Source organism: Pneumocystis murina (assembly GCF_000349005.2).
Source record: "Pneumocystis murina B123 chromosome Unknown supercont1.9, whole genome shotgun sequence".
In the NCBI taxonomy this organism is placed as follows: Eukaryota; Fungi; Ascomycota; class Pneumocystomycetes; order Pneumocystales; family Pneumocystaceae; genus Pneumocystis; species Pneumocystis murina.
The window spans coordinates 94399-110736 of NW_017802367.1; the positions used below are offsets into that span (position 1 = coordinate 94399).

Sequence of the window (16338 nt, forward strand, 5' to 3'; positions counted from 1 at the left end):
ATAACAACATTTTTCCTATCTCGAGATTTTAAAAAATCGAGATAGGCATTTTTTTCGGGTCAATAAAAAGAAAGGATGAAATTGAGACTAGATTATTAGATAATTAGAAGAAACAGATATTTTAGGAGGAATAAGTGTTAAGAGTAGAAGTAGGGTGAAAAAGGTTTTTTTTATTAAAATTAAGTCAAAATAGTGAATTTAAAAATTATTATCAAAAAAGCTATAGAGATATTTTTAAAAGATTAAGGTCAATAATATGATAGGAAATAAGTTCAGAAATAGGAGAGAACTAGATGAAATAGAAAATGAAGAATCTTTAGTTTTTTCTTTACAATCTTTAAAAGAAAATAATGTAAATATTTAATATCGATAAACATAAAAGATATAAGAACTAATTGAAAATAGAGGAGTGAATATCTATTGAAGGATATAATGGATGATAATTATGTGGATATTAGAAGATCATGCTCAAATATTAGTTTAAGATATCCATCTTTTTATTGTTTTCATAAAGGATTACAGCAAATACCAACAAAGACATTTGATGATAATGACAGTTTCATATCAGATACAAAAATCAAGAATATCCTCGATAATATGGCAGAAAATAGGGATTCGGTGCTTTTTCATTCGTTAACTACTTTAAGTAGATCCGTTACAGAAAATGATATAGAAACCAAACGTAAAAAGCTCTGGGGACAAACAAGACAACCTTTTCATGGATTAGGGGCTTTATCATTTCATGAAAACTCTTTTTTTCAGAAATGGAATGCTTTAAAATCTAGTATAAAATTAAGGAATTTTAAAAAAAAAGAAAAGAAAAATATTCATAAACCAGTTAAACTTCTTTCTCAACTTGAAGCTGGTGTGCCTGCTGTGCTTATGTTCGCTTCTGTCTTTCAAAGAGATGATAATGGTAGACGAAGGGTACCTATTCTTTTGGATCAATTAAAAATTGATGTACTTGATTCAAAAAACACAAAATCCAGGTCTCATGCATTATTTCAGATAAAACTTAAATATGGTGATGGAGAGAATGCTGTAGAATGGTCCGTATATAGAGAATGGAAGGACTTTCTTAATCTACATACACGATATCGAGTTTCAGAAACAGTTAATGGTCAATTTAAAAAAGCACAAGGATTACCTGCATTTCCGAAATCTAGTGTTCCATATCTTCGGGGTATTAGAGGATTTACTTCTGATGATAGTGATACTTGTAGCAAAAAATCAACTAAATCTTCAAAACAGGATAGATTTGCAGAAACAAATTCCGAAATATCTGATGTTAATAAAAAAACGAATTTTATGAAAAATCCTAGTTTTTCTGGTATGCAAAGAAGAAAGCTCGAAGAATATTTAAGAAAAATGGCACATTTGTTTATTTTTAGACTAGAAGGGATTAGACTCTGTTCATTTTTGGAACTTAGTGCTTTAGGAATAAAACTGGGGAAATATGAGAAATACCACGGAAAAGAAGGGTTATTAGCAGTTGTTAATTCAAAAGGGTCTACACGTAAAATGACATGCAATCCTATCGAAGTAAGGGACCGGTCACTTCCAAAATGGTATCTTGTAAGGGAATCATATATTGTATGTGTCAATGATATAAGTTCTACAAAAATTTATGATGTATTTCTTATGGATGACGGCTTTGAAATTGCTAGAAAACATTTTTCTAAAGAAATATTATCTCGTTCATCTAAAGTTAAAAGAGATAATTTGAACAAATATCAACCGAAACGTCATACTTTTAAAATTAAAAATTGTGAAAGACAAGTTAAGCTTTTAGCTAAAAATGAAATAACAGTGCAGCAATTCATGGAAAATATTAAGGATATGAGCAAAGCTACTATATGGACTAAATTTAAGCGGTTTAATAGTTTCTCACCTGTTAGGACTAATGTTGCAGCTCAATGGATTATTGATGGAGTAATACTACTTATCCTACCTTTTATTTTTTTCTCATTTTTTTTAGAGAGACTATTTTTGGAACGTAAGTAGAGCAATTTTAAATGCAAAAGAAACAATTTATATACACGATTGGTGGCTTAGTCCAGAATTGGTTTTTATACTTTGATCTTAGTTTTTATAACTAATTAAATATAGTATCTTCGTCGTCCAGCATGCGTCTCAGAGAATTGGAGATTAGATAAGCTTTTGAAAAAAAAAGCGGATGAAGGTATTCAAATCTATATTATTATATATAGAAACGTTGGAACAACTGTTCCTATTGATTCTACTTATACAAAATATTCTTTACTCAGTCTTTCTCCGAATATTTATGTTCAAAGATCACCATCTCATTTACGACAAAGTACTTTCTTTTGGGCACATCATGAAAAAATTATATGTATAGATGAAAAAATTAGCTTTATAGGTGGAATTGATCTTTGTTTTGGACGTTGGGATTCTTATGAACATGTTTTATATGATGACAAACCCAGTGGATGGGATGAAATGCATAACCCTATTTCTCGAATTCCTGAAGAACCACTTATTTGGCCGGGTAAAGACTATTCTAATCCAAGAATCCATGATTTTTTTACACTTGATAAGCCTTACGAGGATATGTATAATCGTACATTAATTCCAAGAATGGCATGGCATGATATTTCTATGCAAATTGTAGGACAGCCTGCAAGAGATATTGCTAGACATTTTGTACAGAGATGGAATTATCATTTAAGAAACAAAGGTCCAAGAAGATCTATACCATTTTTGGTCCCCCCTCCTGATTTTACTCAAGAACAACTTGAGGAAAACGGGTTCCTTGGAACTAATGAATTACAAGTATTGCGTTCTGTTGGACCATGGTCTATCGGTACTCCGATGAAAATTGAACATAGTATTCTCAATGCATATGTTAAATGTATAGAAACTAGTGAACATTTTATTTATATTGAAAATCAATTTTTTATAACATCATCTGAATGTGAAGGAGCTATTATTGAAAACAGTATCGGAGATGCTTTAGTAAGACGAGTTATAAAAGCATATAAAAATAATGAAAAATGGAGGTATGTTATCAATTTTTCTCTATAAATAATTATCTAAATATTTAGAGCTATAATAATTTTGCCATTGCTTCCAGGATTTCAGAATGATGTCGATTCGCAAGAAGGAACAAGCTTGCGCTTGATAATGCATTGTCAATATCGTTCTATATGTCGTTGCAAATATTCTATATTTAAAAGACTTGAAGCCGCTGGAATTGATCCTATAAAATATATTCGGATATATAGTCTTAGAAATTGGGCTAAACTTGGGGAAAACGGGAGGCTTGTTACCGAAATGGTTTATGTTCATGCAAAGGTATTTTCTTCAAAAAATATCATTAAGATTTACACAATAATAGTGCATGATTGTTGATGATCGGATCTGTATAATTGGGTCAGCAAATATTAATGAAAGGTCAATGCGTGGAAATCGTGATTCAGAGATTGCAGCAATAGTAAGAGATACTGAAATGCAATTATCTACTATGGCTGGGAAATCATACATGGTCGGAAAATTCTCCTATACATTAAGAGTAAGATTAATGACAGAGCATCTTGGAATTAATAGCGATGAATTGGAAAAAGTGGAGTGTTTTATGGATGGTCTAGCTAAAAATTGTAAATGGAAAGATATGAAAACATGGGATTGTGATAGTTTATCTACACAAGAAACTTTAAATGATGAAGAAAAACTAATAAAAGAAGATTTTTCAAAGAAAAATCGACAATTAGATGAATTATATAATGAATATATGCTTTCTTTTCAGGAAAAAGATTATCAATATGCTTTAAATGAAAAAAATGAAATTGTATATCAAATTAATTCTAATATACCTCAATATAAAGAGTTTAAAAGTGTACCAGAATTTTCAGAAATATCATTTGGAAGACGTAAAGTTACCACGACAACAACTCATTTAATTTTTGGCCTTGAAGTTCGAAAAGTTCTTTCAGATCCTAATTACTTTAATATAAATTGTTTAAGTCCAGATTCTCTAGAGTCAAAAATTTATGAAGAATCTGATATAGAGAAACAAAAAGTTTGTGATGACACCGAAAATTTAGATAAATCAAAAATTGATTCTGATAAACTTGATATAAATTGCGATTTATATAATTTTGAGAAAACGAATGATTTTACTAGAAAGAAATTTAAATCTAAAATACCATCAGAAAAATGGCAAAAAATTAAAATAGATCCTCTATTGTTTTCAGATCCTTTAGCAGATAGTTTTTTTGAAGATATCTGGGATAAAGTTGCCCAGAGAAATACTGAAATATATCGTCAAGTTTTTCGGTGTATGCCTGATAATGAGGTGCGCACATGGAAAGAATATTATAATTATAAAAGATATACTGAAAAATTTATGCAAAGATATGAATTAAAAAAGATAAATACAAACTCGACTCAAGAAATTTCTGAAGCATTACCATCATATTATCAGGAGCCATATTCATCTTTTAATAGCACTAGTGATTCAATTGACAATATTAAAACCACTACTATGACATTATCAAAATCTACTGGAGATTTATCAAAAGAAATTTATGAAACAAATTTTGTTTCAGGTTATCCATCTGCTTTTCCCGATAAAAAAACTTCAAAAAATTCTGATGAAATATTTCTTGAACCACAAGAAAAATTAGAAGAAAAATTATTGAAAATTCAAGGTCATTTAGTTATCTGGCCTACCGAATGGCTTATAGAAGAATATGATCAGTAAGTCTTTTTATTTTTTTTTAATTCTTATAACTTTTAGTGGTAATTGGCTTTCTACTTTTGATCACATTCCTCCTATTGATATATATACTTAATTCATAATATCTTGATTTGCAATAATTTATATCCATAGCATTAAAAAAAATAATTAAAAATTTAAACACATAAAAAACAATTTTTTTTATGTTTTACCAACTTTTTCTTTGTTTTTAATGTATATTTAGATTTATTTATATTTCATCATGCCTTCAAATCTAACATCAAGATTATGATCGAATTTATAAAAAGCCCAGAAAACTTGAAAATTTTTAACATAGATCAGGAAAATAACAATGAAAATAGGCATTTTAGAGAGAATTTATTGGGTAGTTCAGTGATTCGTCCTTTTCCCCGCTCAAAAATAGTTACACCAGGAGAATTTATTACGGATGATCCTCAATTTATGAGGTTTTTTAAAAAATTGAATATTTGATAAATTATTTAACATATTTTTCACGCAGAGGGCATGGAACATATACAGATGATAAGAATATAGTATATGGATCAGTTGCAGGGACAGTTCAGCGTGTAAATAAGCTTATTTCAGTAAAACCATTGAGATCAAGGTATCTCTATTTTTTAAAGAAGAAAATAGAAAATAATGAGATAGATATCTTCCAGAGATAGGGGACTTAGTAGTTGGAAAGATTGTTAAAGTATAAATGGAGTTGTTTGTTTATAAAAGAGTCCTATTTTTTATAGGTTGGTCATAAACGTTGGAAAGTTGATATTGGATCAAAACAAGATGCAGACCTTATGTTATCATCTATAAATCTCCCAGGGGGGATTTTGAGAAGAAAGTCAGAAACAGATGAACTACAGATGCGGACGTTTTTTTCTGAAGGGGATTTATTAGTTGTATTATATTTGATTATTTTGTATTTAAAATGACGACTTTTTCTACAGGCAGAAGTGCAGACATTTTATTCAGACGGTGGAGTATCATTACATACAAGATCTCTTAAATACGGTAAACTTCGTAATGGTTTATTTATACAAGTGCCGTCCAATTTAATTATGAGGTCAAATGTTCATATATATAATTTACCAAATGGAACAGATGTAATTTTAGGGACGAATGGATATATATGGGTGAGTAAGCATGTAGAAATTTCTTTAGGAAAGGAAGGAGTTAGTATTACACGATTAGAAGAAGAAGCATCTGAAACAATTTATTCAAATATTAATGATGTTAGTTTATTAGGATATTATCATTAGAAAAATATTAACATTTTCTATAGGATATTGAACCATATATTTTACATGAAATAGCTCGTGTGTGTAATATTATTAAGGTACTAGCTGCTCGTAAAATTATAATTAATGAAAAAATGATTCTTCTTGGTTATGAAGCATCTATGATATATGAAGATGCTGCAGCATTGTTATCACCTTCTGTTCAAGATAAAATTTACTCAGAAATAATATCTAAAAAGTAGTTTTATAAAATATTATATACATTCACATGTTTTAAAGTTAACATCGAATATTTAAAATTTATTAAAATGGAGGAAATAAGTAAATTAAAAGATATAACACAAGGAAAGGAATGGGCGCTTTTAGAAACAATCTTTTATAATGGAAGTGATTTTTTTTTATTAGAAAAACATCTTCAGCGTTTAATTAAAGCGTCTATATATTTTGGATGGAAAACTATTGATATTAAACAAGTTGAAGAAAAATTATGGGATTCAGTACGTAGTTTAGGATCTTCAAGGGTGGTTTTGTATATAAATAATTAGTTTTATGTTTGTTTATTTTATATAGGTTCGTTTAACAGTTGCTCAGAATGGTACTATAGATATTCAAGTATCACCTTTTATATCTTCAGGAAATCTTTTTGGTATATTTTCTAAGAATGGCTGGAAGATGGATAAGCCATGGAGGGTATATTTAGATACAATTCCAATGGATGATACATTACGTCCATTTTTTTGTCACAAAACGACTTACAGAGATCCTTATGAAGCTGCAAGAAAACGGTTAAAAATAGACAAAGAAATGGAAGTATTGTTATATAATCGATATGGATATGTTATGGAAGGAAGTATTTGCAATGTCGCTTTTTTTCGAAATCATCAATGGATTACACCTTCTTTAAAAGAGGGTTGTCTTCCAGGTATTATGAGAGAAACATTATTGCAAAAAAAATACATAGTAGAACATTCCATTCAAATATATGATCTTATAGATGGAGAACGTCTTTTATTATTTAATTCTTTACGTGGATGTTTTCAAGGTATTTTATGTAACAATTAATATATGTCAAATTATTTTAATGATATATTTTCAAGTAAGATCTGGCATTCTTCGAATGAGTACAGTCTTATCTTGACAGTGTGATTTAAGAGTAAGGAAAAGACTATTTTTATTCCATCTATCAGGTGTTTCCGCTTTTCCAATAATCCATGAATAAATATCCAAATCAGATTCTTTCAAGAGCTATTTTTTGGTAAAATGAGGTCTAATATATACAGAATTAATACCTTGTCATATGTTTCAAGTTCTTCTCTTTTAAATAATGGCAAATATTTTTTTGCAAATGTGGACAATAACAAATCTGTCTCTAAAATACCTCTTTTACGACTTTGATAAAGAAGACGAGCTTTCATAGTTTCTATAGATTCGCCATGATTACTAGAAGACAAAAACACTGATAGCGTATGTTTTGAAGATGCTTGCCAATGCAAATACCGATGTTGCCATTGAATATTTTTAAAAAAAAATGAATGATGCATTGATCTATAAGGCAAATATTTACGAAATATAAACCTTTCAAAAGCGCTATTTATAAAGTATAAGAATCTTTTTACAATAATTTTGATTTTACTTTCTTTTATAATAATTAAAAAACAAAAACATATGTATTTCTTTATAAAATCTACTTAAGTTTCTGGCTAAACATTTAAAATAGTTTCGGAATAAGGAATTAACAACTTGTCGTCTTGAAAATATTTGCACAGAAATATTATACATTTTATAATATTTTCCTTCAATAAATATATCTCGATAATTTTTTTACAAAACTTTCTAAAATAAGATCATATATAAAAAATATAGTTATTCTGTATAACTATATATGTGTTTGAAAGACCCATCTTCATTCTTCAAAAAGATAATTTTAATTTTTGAAACATTCCTTTTAAGATAATTAGTGTAAAAGACTAACAATAAATATATATGTAAATTGCAGATAAAAAACAAAATATTAGTCACGTTACAATAGCATCAAACAAACATATTATTATGTTTTGCCCATCCATTATCACGGAGAACCTTTAAAACATGTGTCATACCTGCCCGACTCTAAAAAAGTTAGAATGAAAAGAATTATAATATTAAATAAATACATTTATAAGATTTTTAGAAAATTTAATTACTCCAAACTTCTCAATTTTATTTGTAAAACCCCAGCCAAATGAACTTTTAATTTGTGCTGTAACATTTACAAATGTTCTATTTTTTATAAATTTAGCGTCCATACAAATAAATTAATAGAATTTACTGGCATGAATTGTTATGAGAAACAGAATATGTTTGGTTTTCAACCACTTTCATGACTTTTGTATGATCAAGATTACGAATAAATGTATGCATTTCATTTGATTCAAGATTAACTATAGAATCTTCAAGAATATAACTCTGAGAAATCTTAAAGAGCTTGAAACAATTAACATCAATATATAAAATGCATAAAATATATAATTAAACTAACTTTTGCTCCCCACTTAGGTAATTTCCCATCTTTCAAAATTAAACGAGTTGTTCGAAGACAACCTTGATTATCAACATAACGATCAACAACATCTACTGATACAACATGTTTTGAATAAGGACTATATCTTTAATAAGATAATATAACCTTTTTTCTTAAAAAAATACTTAGGATATCTTAAAAACCAAGCTAGTGTCACAATAGGCCAAGAATACCTAAAAAATATCAATAATGAATATTAAGCATATTTTCTGGACGAAATGTACTCGTAATAATAGCTACTTTTATAAAATTTGACCATTATTAAGACAAAATACTATTTTTCTAATTTTTACATATTTCAGCCATTAAATTAAGAAAAAAAGCAGCTCTTTTTGAAATAAGATAAACCCTTTCATTTAAAACAAGAAGAAACTAATAAATCAGAAAAAAATCTCTATTCTTAATGGCTTTTTTCTTAAAAAAAAATTTAAAAAAATATAAACGTCAATTTTTTAAAAAATATATAATTTCTTATAAAAATAAGGAAAAAACAAAAGAAACTCTTAGAAAAGGAATAAAACTATTTTCCTAGAGATGGAAGATCTAAATATTTCTTGTTTAAATTTAAAAGATGAGTCAACTATTGAGGAATCTAAAGATCAAGTTATTACTCCATGGAAGGTTTATAATAAGGAAGAAACAGGAAGTTTATTAATATTTCAATAGGTAGAAGGAAGGGTTGTGGACGGTAGAACAGAAGGAATTGATTATGACCGGCTTATAGAAAAGTTTGGGACAAAATATTTAGATGAAGCACTTTTGGAAAGATTTGAGAGATTAATAGGTCAAAAACTGCATGTTTTCCTTAGAAGGGGGATTGTTTTTTCTCATCGGTTAAATTATTAGATGGAGAATTTTTTTTTTTGACAGTTATAGTGATTTTTCCAATATTCTTGATCAATATGAAAAAAAAGAGCCATTTTATATATATACAGGTAGAGGACCAAGTAGTTCGAGTATGCATTTAGGTCATATGGTTCCGTTTTTGTTTTGCAAGTATATTTAATATTTTTATATAAAAAAGATTAAGGATTTAGATGGCTTCAAGATGTTTTTGATGTTCCTGTAATTATTCAACTTACAGGTAAATATAATGAAAGGGATTAGTTTATAACTGATATTAAAAAAAGATGATGAGAAATATCTTTTCAGACAGGAATTAAAACTGGAAGATACACGTCGATTTGCTAGAGAAAATGCAAAGGATATTATTGCATGTGGTTTTAATCCAGAAAAAACATTAATATTTCTTGATACAGAATTTGTTTCAGGTTCTTTTTATGAAAATGTTGTTCGGGTTTCAAAATATATAACGTATAATAAATGTAAAGCTACCTTTGGATTTAAGGAAGAGTAAGATTATCTGTATATAATATTTTTTTAAGATATATTAAGGGATTCTATTGGAAAATATAGTTTTGTTTCTATTCAGGCAGCCCCTAGTTTTTCTAATTCATTTCCAAGCATTTTTGGTAAACGGACAGATATTCCATGTTTGATTCCTATGGCAATTGATCAAGTAGATTATTAATAATAACTTAAATATTTATTTATTGTTGTAGGATCCTTATTTCCGTCTTACGAGAGATGTTGCTGATAGACTTGGCTATTTGAAACCATCCTTGATACATACTAGATTTTTTCCTGCACTTCAGGTATTATTTTTTATTTTTTGTTTAGATTCTAAAATTTTCTTTAGGGTCATGGTACAAAAATGAGTGCATCAGATGAAAATACTGCTATTTATGTCTCTGATACACCATCTCAAATCAAAAATAAGGTCTTTTTTTGATTTTATTATTTTTTAATTTACCAATTTAGATTAATAAACATGCCTTTTCAGGTGGAGGTGCAACATTAGAAGAACATAGATTAGTAGGAGGAAATCCAGGTAAAAATTTTCGTCTTATTGATTTATTATTTTTATTTTTTTAGACATAGATGTATCATTTACTTATCTCAAATATTTTTTGGAAGATGACGACCAACTTGAACAAATAAGAAATGACTATTCTTCTGGAAAGATCTCTACAGGAGAACTTAAAGCAATTACAATTAATGTTTTACAAAAATTTGTTGCTGAATTTCAAGAGAGACTTCAATTGGTTACTGATCATACACTTTCTCTCTTTTTGGATTCGAATAAAAAACTGAAATCTACATGAAGTCACCTTAAAAAAATTAAAAATATATTAAACTTTTTTATTTTTTCTTTTTTTTTATATATTTTATCTTTTATCAATTTCTAACGTCTTGATAAGACGCTTCAGCTATAAATACGTCTAAAGAGGACATTTTTGTAGGGAAGAAACACTGAATTAACCATATTTTAATTATATTTTCTTAATATACATATTTTATTATAAAATAATGCATTTTTTCTGATTAATTTAATACTATTATTGATGGATACTAAACATTCTGTTTTTAATGTTATGGGCCAAGAATTTGTGCTTCAAAAAGGCTATGAAGTCATAAAAGGCCTCGGAAAAGGTTCATATGGTGTTGTTTGGTAGGACTATTACCTTATTTCTTTTTTTTTTGAATTAAGTTATTAGCTCTGCAAAAAATATAGAGAATGATGATAATAACAAAGTTGCTATTAAAAAAATAACAAATATGTATGAAAAACAGATAAAAATATAGATATTATTAAGTTTTAAAAAGATTTTCTAAAAAAATGCTTGCAAAAAGAGCTTTACGTGAAATTATGTTGCTTCAACATTTTAGAAATCATAAAAATGTACAAAACAGCTTTTAATTGAAAAAATAAACATATGAACTGAGTATAAACAGATAACTATGCTTTACGACATGGATATTGTTGATCCTTGCAAATTTAATGAGCTTTATCTTTATGAAGAACTTGTATTTATATAATTGATAGATATTTGAATATTGATGAAGTTTAGATGCAGGCTAATTTAAATAGTATTATAAGATCAGATCAACCATTAACAGATGCACATTTTCAATCGTTTATATATCAAATTCTTTGCGGTTTAAAATATATTCATTCAGCTAATGTTCTTCATCGTGACCTAAAGCCTAGTAATCTTTTAATTAATGCAGATTGTAAATTGAAAATATGTGATTTTGGTCTATCTAGAGGTATGTCTGTAAATCAGGGGCAAGGTACTGAGTATATGACTGAATATGTTACTACAAGATGGTATCGAGCTCCAGAGGTTATGCTTAGTTTTCAAAGTTATAGTAAAGCTAGTATGTTCTTGATAATATATGATATAACTCTGAAAAAAATAGTTGACCTTTGGTCTGTTGGATGTATTTTGGCAGAGCTTCTGGGAAGAAAACCATTTTTCAAAGGAAGTAATTATGTTGATCAATTAAATCAAATTTTCTGCATTCTTGGTACTCCAAATGAAAATATTATATCTAAAATAAAAAGTGCATCCGCTCAAAACTATATTAGAAGTTTACCTATTCTACCAAAAATGCCTTATTCAAAAATATTTCCATACGCTAATCCAGAAGGTAAAATTTTTCATAAACTTAATATTTTTTAACAATTAAAGCATTGGATCTTCTCAATTGTTTACTTACATTTGATCCATGTGATCGTATTTCATGTGAAAAGGCTCTAGAACATCCTTATCTTATTATTTGGCATGATCCAAAAAAAGAACCTATTTGTTCTGAACAGTTTGATTTTGGATTTGAGGCAATAGATAGCATTGAGGAAATAAAACGTGACACATTCATAAAATAAATAATTTATTAATTAACCTTTTTACTAGAAATGATAATAAACGAAGTTTTAAGATTTAAAGAATTAACAGGGAACCAAAAATTGTATCATTCTATATCTTATACATAATTTTAATACAAACGTCACTTAGAAAATATTTATAAAATGCAATACGCTTTATGTTAATGATTTTATACATAAATAAAAATATTATTTAGTAATAATAATTTGATGAGTTTGATTGTTACAATTGATAATGATCTTAAAAATATAATATCTAGATATAAATCATTTGAATAGATAGTTATTCCTAAGTCTTAATATATTCAATATTTTAATAGACAAAAATGTAGCATCTATAGATAGTATTAAGCATAAAATTGATAGAAGTTAATTTGTAAGATTGGATTATATTCACCAGAGCTCTGGTATTTTTGTCCACGTTTGCTTTTCTCGTTGAATCCAATAACTATCATTTCCTGTTTTAATAATCCAACAAGGGTCTTGATTTTTAGCTTGGTCAAACCATCTAGGTTTCCATTCAATATTTTCTGACTCCATTTTCTTTCTTCTTTGCCTTTGTTTTTCCTCTAGATGAGATTTTATCTTTTCTGCTTCCTCTATATTCCCATCTTCTCTATTTCTTTGATCTTTTCTTAGCCTAGTATCAGTATTTGGAATTAATCCTTCTTCCATGGATGTTATTTCGTTGAGGGAAGCCGCAAATTTAGTAAATCCGCAATGAGATGAGGGATCCTCAACTAATGAACCTACATTCCATATAACTTCTTTGAAATTTGTACCAGTTCTTTTCAAGACTAATGAGTGAGTCCAAAAACCTGTAATTGACAAAGGTTGAAGAGTTCCAGAGCCGCTATATGCTTGAACAAATAATTCTTCACTCCGTCCTGAAAACATTTTTCCTGGTTTAAATGATATTACTGCCTTTTCGCCTGTAGAAATATTTAAAATAGTCATATGTCCAGAAGGCTCCACATATTTTTCTCCAAATGCAACATTTCGAAGAAATACAGCAGGTTTTCGATATATGTATATATCTCCCGTGATTAACTTGATAAGAACAGATCCATCAGTAATCAATTCAGCACTCTTCCCCCAAAAACGTTGCTTCGGCTTAGGAGAATGAGAAAATGTCCAAGAAGTTGATTCAGCATGACACGCAATTACTACAGGTCGATGAGAAACCTTTTCCGCTAAAAATCTAAAACCTATTCTAATTAAAATATGTCAATGACTAAATATTGCCAATATACCTTTATCTTCCCTAACAAGCTCAAAAGTCTCTCCTAACAAAGGACTAAATGGCTAGAAAACGTTAGAATAAAATCAATTAATTTATTATCCATTATTTACCTTTCTAATCAAACGCTCCTTACAACGCATGTTAGAGAATGAACTAATTGCAAAGGCAGCAATATAAAGAATCCGTTCTCCATCTTTTTTGGGCTTGTTAATGGCTTGATCAATCAATTCTGAATATTCTAAATCTTCTGCTGCTCTTTGAAGAAGATTTAAAGGCTCGTTTGCTATTACAGGCATAGTGATACTAGAAAGATCTTTTCCAACCTAAAAAATAAGTATAAATCACATAATTTCAAGAAAACATACATTTTTCCTTAAAAAAGAAAAAAGACTTGGAGGTGAAACTGTAATTGGAGGAATATTGTCCCTTCGATTAACCTGGACTGAATAAGTTAAAGGATATAACACCCGTTTACTTTTGTTTCGCTCTATATTTTTGTTATGTGATAATCTTCTAATAGAAGAAACTTGAGATATATTAGACATTTTATTATCGTCTTCGTCTGCTGTTAATTCATCAGTAATAGCACCTTCAGAATCGCTATTAATTAACAAATATGGTTTAATATTATCCGGTATTTCTTCTGCATCAAACCATGACTCTCCTGTAAATGTTGTATCCATGCTAGTTCGTGAGCTAATAAAATCTATAGAAATTTCAGGCGTTTTCAATGCAGATATATATGATGCATGCTGGCTTAAAACATTATGCTCTGACAATAGTGATTTAAATTGATTCGAGATGTTTCCAAGTTCAGAACTTATTAATTCAATTTGAAATGGTGACAATTTCATATCAAATGATAGTCCATCTTAAGATATTAGAAAATGTTAATTATATAAATTAAGATTACCTATGCTTGATGGCAGGATAATTTTTTTTCGTTTTAAAGATACCAGAGAAGTAGAATTTTGATTAATATCATTTATATTTGATGAATCATGTTGAACTTTAGTATCAAAAAATCCCATTGTATCGTCATTTCGTTGCTGCATCATTTTGTCTATTTCAACTTTAAGAATACCAATCTTGTTAACAAGATTTTCAACTTTAGACCAAAGTTGACGATTTAAGCTTTCATGTTGACTTGAAGATAAAATCGTATCTGTATCAAGAATACTTTGCTGTTCTATGTGCTTACTATTGCAATTTTTTGCGGCTTTTTCAATAGCTCGGCACCAGCCAATCCAATCTTTATCTGATAATACACGAAGATGCCATATTTCCGCTCCAGAATCAATATTGATGCATCTTAATTTTGGATTGACACTAACTGCTGCAATTGAAAGAGGAATAATACCTCGAAGAATTGATTGGCTCGACGATCCCGTATATGACAGTACGGCTGTAGCTATATTCAATGTAAAATATCTCCGAGCCCATCCTTGAAGTCTGCTTCTCTTTTTTTTCAATAAGACACCAGAATAAATCGTTGACGGATCAACTTCCACTATAGACTGTAGTGATGTATTTTGAAACGACAAAACTTGAAGCGGCATCAAACATGCATTCAAAACATATGTAATAATCTTAGACGTCTGCTTAGAAAATGTATTATCTCATACATTATAAGAAGAATCTCTCAAATACATTTTAATATTACCAAAAACAAGAGCAAAATGTCCTCCATTATTCGGTCCCACATGATATGTCCCTTTTTCTAAAACATTTGCCTTGCATCGCATAAATGAAACAACTTCCGTTAATCCCGCTTTTTCTAATCGTTCCTTAAGCGTCCTATTCTTACAACATTTACGATGTTTTGATAAACGACAATGGGATGTATATGAACTTGCTCCTAATAAACACAATTCTGTTTCACCTCGCATAGACACATTCAATTCCTTAGTTCTTTTACATATTCCATATCTTATTGACTTTTTATGTGGTTTCAATTGCCATGAAAGAGTTTCATTATCAGGTATATAAATCCAACGTAACAAAAGATCCCGAGCTTGAACCTGAACATAAATGAATCATATATAACTTATTAGATATTATGAAACCTCAATTGTCTCTAATTCTGTCATAATTATTAAAAAAAAATATGAAATTTTAATGTCATTTTAACTTTTTGTTGGTTGACAGGTCGATTGACATCTTGAAAGACGTGTCAAATTATTGTTGAAAAAAATAAAAAAAAAAATAAAAAATATAATAGAATGATGAAATTATTAAAAATAACAGGATCAGTTAGAAAATTATATATTTTTTTTATTAATATTAAAGGATATATAAAATATTTAAGAAAATTTGAAAGACAAATGTTATTTTTAATAAACAATATTAAATTAAAAAAGTTTCTATAGAGTTGAGGTTAAAAATCTTATAAATTTGATGAATAATTAATAGTTTTTATTTAAATCTGGTTGATTTTTCTTTAAATTTATATCGACTTGATAAAAATGACACTATAATCTTTTAATAGGAAGAATATTTTTATTTTTTTAAAAAAAAAAGAATTTTATATAATACAATAAAAAAAATTAATGTATAATTATATAAAGCTTTATATATAATTGCATAAATTTTGTATAAAAAAATATATGTTGCAGAATACGTCGATAAGTATGCTAAAATTATATCGAGTATTATGTAAAAATTAAGATTTAACAGGTTTTTTAATGTAATTATAATCTAATATATTCTGAAAACAAAGTATGTTTTAAGAAAAATATGTTTTAAATATTATTTAAATATAAAATATTAAAATAATACTTTTTTAGAATATTTTTATAATAAAAAATGATTGAATTTTTTTTAAAAGAATTAAAAATTAATATATTTTAT

General features: G+C 28.0%; 8 protein-coding genes across 8 annotated transcripts; 5 read left to right on the forward strand and 3 right to left on the reverse strand.

The window, feature by feature from the left end:
* Positions 1 to 67: 67 nt before the first annotated feature.
* PNEG_01893 (hypothetical protein) lies at positions 68 to 4879 on the forward strand. The gene is made up of 8 exons (XM_007875676.1): positions 68 to 149; positions 194 to 352; positions 406 to 1932; positions 1979 to 2065; positions 2110 to 3020; positions 3066 to 3315; positions 3359 to 4719; positions 4760 to 4879. The coding sequence occupies exons 2-8, from the start codon at positions 257 to 259 to the stop codon at positions 4812 to 4814; spliced, it is 4287 nt and encodes a 1428-aa protein (XP_007873867.1). The 5' UTR covers positions 68 to 149; positions 194 to 256; the 3' UTR covers positions 4815 to 4879.
* A 108-nt stretch (positions 4880 to 4987) lies between these two features.
* On the forward strand, positions 4988 to 6197 carry PNEG_01894 (hypothetical protein; the record flags this gene model as incomplete). The annotated part of the gene is made up of 6 exons (XM_007875677.2): positions 4988 to 5166; positions 5220 to 5324; positions 5369 to 5414; positions 5461 to 5616; positions 5665 to 5949; positions 6000 to 6197. The coding sequence occupies 6 exons, from the start codon at positions 4988 to 4990 to the stop codon at positions 6195 to 6197; spliced, it is 969 nt and encodes a 322-aa protein (XP_007873868.1).
* Positions 6198 to 6263: 66 nt separating this feature from the next.
* PNEG_01895 (hypothetical protein) lies at positions 6264 to 7028 on the forward strand (the record flags this gene model as incomplete). The annotated part of the gene is made up of 2 exons (XM_007875678.1): positions 6264 to 6476; positions 6526 to 7028. The coding sequence occupies 2 exons, from the start codon at positions 6264 to 6266 to the stop codon at positions 7015 to 7017; spliced, it is 705 nt and encodes a 234-aa protein (XP_007873869.1). The 3' UTR covers positions 7018 to 7028.
* A 19-nt stretch (positions 7029 to 7047) lies between these two features.
* Positions 7048 to 7496, reverse strand: PNEG_01896 (hypothetical protein; the record flags this gene model as incomplete). Its single annotated transcript, XM_007875679.1, has 2 exons — positions 7048 to 7200; positions 7245 to 7496. The coding sequence occupies 2 exons, from the start codon at positions 7494 to 7496 to the stop codon at positions 7048 to 7050; spliced, it is 405 nt and encodes a 134-aa protein (XP_007873870.1).
* Positions 7497 to 7986: 490 nt separating this feature from the next.
* Positions 7987 to 8774, reverse strand: PNEG_01897 (hypothetical protein; the record flags this gene model as incomplete). Its single annotated transcript, XM_007875680.1, has 6 exons — positions 7987 to 8064; positions 8109 to 8214; positions 8264 to 8418; positions 8474 to 8594; positions 8641 to 8688; positions 8740 to 8774. The coding sequence occupies 6 exons, from the start codon at positions 8772 to 8774 to the stop codon at positions 7987 to 7989; spliced, it is 543 nt and encodes a 180-aa protein (XP_007873871.1).
* A 231-nt stretch (positions 8775 to 9005) lies between these two features.
* Positions 9006 to 10680, forward strand: PNEG_01898 (tryptophan-tRNA ligase; the record flags this gene model as incomplete). Its single annotated transcript, XM_007875681.1, has 10 exons — positions 9006 to 9136; positions 9182 to 9348; positions 9392 to 9511; positions 9553 to 9599; positions 9646 to 9868; positions 9911 to 10034; positions 10078 to 10170; positions 10215 to 10295; positions 10337 to 10406; positions 10451 to 10680. The coding sequence occupies exons 1-10, from the start codon at positions 9050 to 9052 to the stop codon at positions 10678 to 10680; spliced, it is 1242 nt and encodes a 413-aa protein (XP_007873872.1). The 5' UTR covers positions 9006 to 9049.
* Positions 10681 to 10920: 240 nt separating this feature from the next.
* PNEG_01899 (mitogen-activated protein kinase 1) lies at positions 10921 to 12353 on the forward strand (the record flags this gene model as incomplete). The annotated part of the gene is made up of 8 exons (XM_007875682.1): positions 10921 to 11027; positions 11074 to 11136; positions 11183 to 11258; positions 11312 to 11383; positions 11428 to 11737; positions 11780 to 12010; positions 12052 to 12225; positions 12274 to 12353. 8 exons carry the CDS (start codon positions 10921 to 10923, stop codon positions 12351 to 12353), a joined length of 1113 nt encoding a protein of 370 aa, XP_007873873.1.
* A 285-nt stretch (positions 12354 to 12638) lies between these two features.
* On the reverse strand, positions 12639 to 15624 carry PNEG_01900 (hypothetical protein; the record flags this gene model as incomplete). The annotated part of the gene is made up of 7 exons (XM_007875684.1): positions 15555 to 15624; positions 15152 to 15509; positions 14402 to 15106; positions 13854 to 14359; positions 13599 to 13811; positions 13499 to 13550; positions 12639 to 13453 (listed from the first exon to the last, which is right to left on the reverse strand). Exons 1-7 carry the CDS (start codon positions 15576 to 15578, stop codon positions 12639 to 12641), a joined length of 2673 nt encoding a protein of 890 aa, XP_007873875.1. The 5' UTR covers positions 15579 to 15624.
* Between the last annotated feature and the right edge of the window lie 714 nt (positions 15625 to 16338).

Bases quoted from the DNA above. Each gene is read 5' to 3' on its own strand.
- PNEG_01893 (XM_007875676.1), top strand. From the start codon at position 257: ATGATAGGAAATAAGTTCAGAAATAGGAGAGAACTAGATGAAATAGAA. The intron at 353-405 runs GTAAATATTTAA...AATTGAAAATAG, and splicing joins AATCTTTAAAAGAAAATAAT to AGGAGTGAATATCTATTGAA. The intron at 3,316-3,358 runs GTATTTTCTTCA...ACACAATAATAG, and splicing joins TGGTTTATGTTCATGCAAAG to TGCATGATTGTTGATGATCG.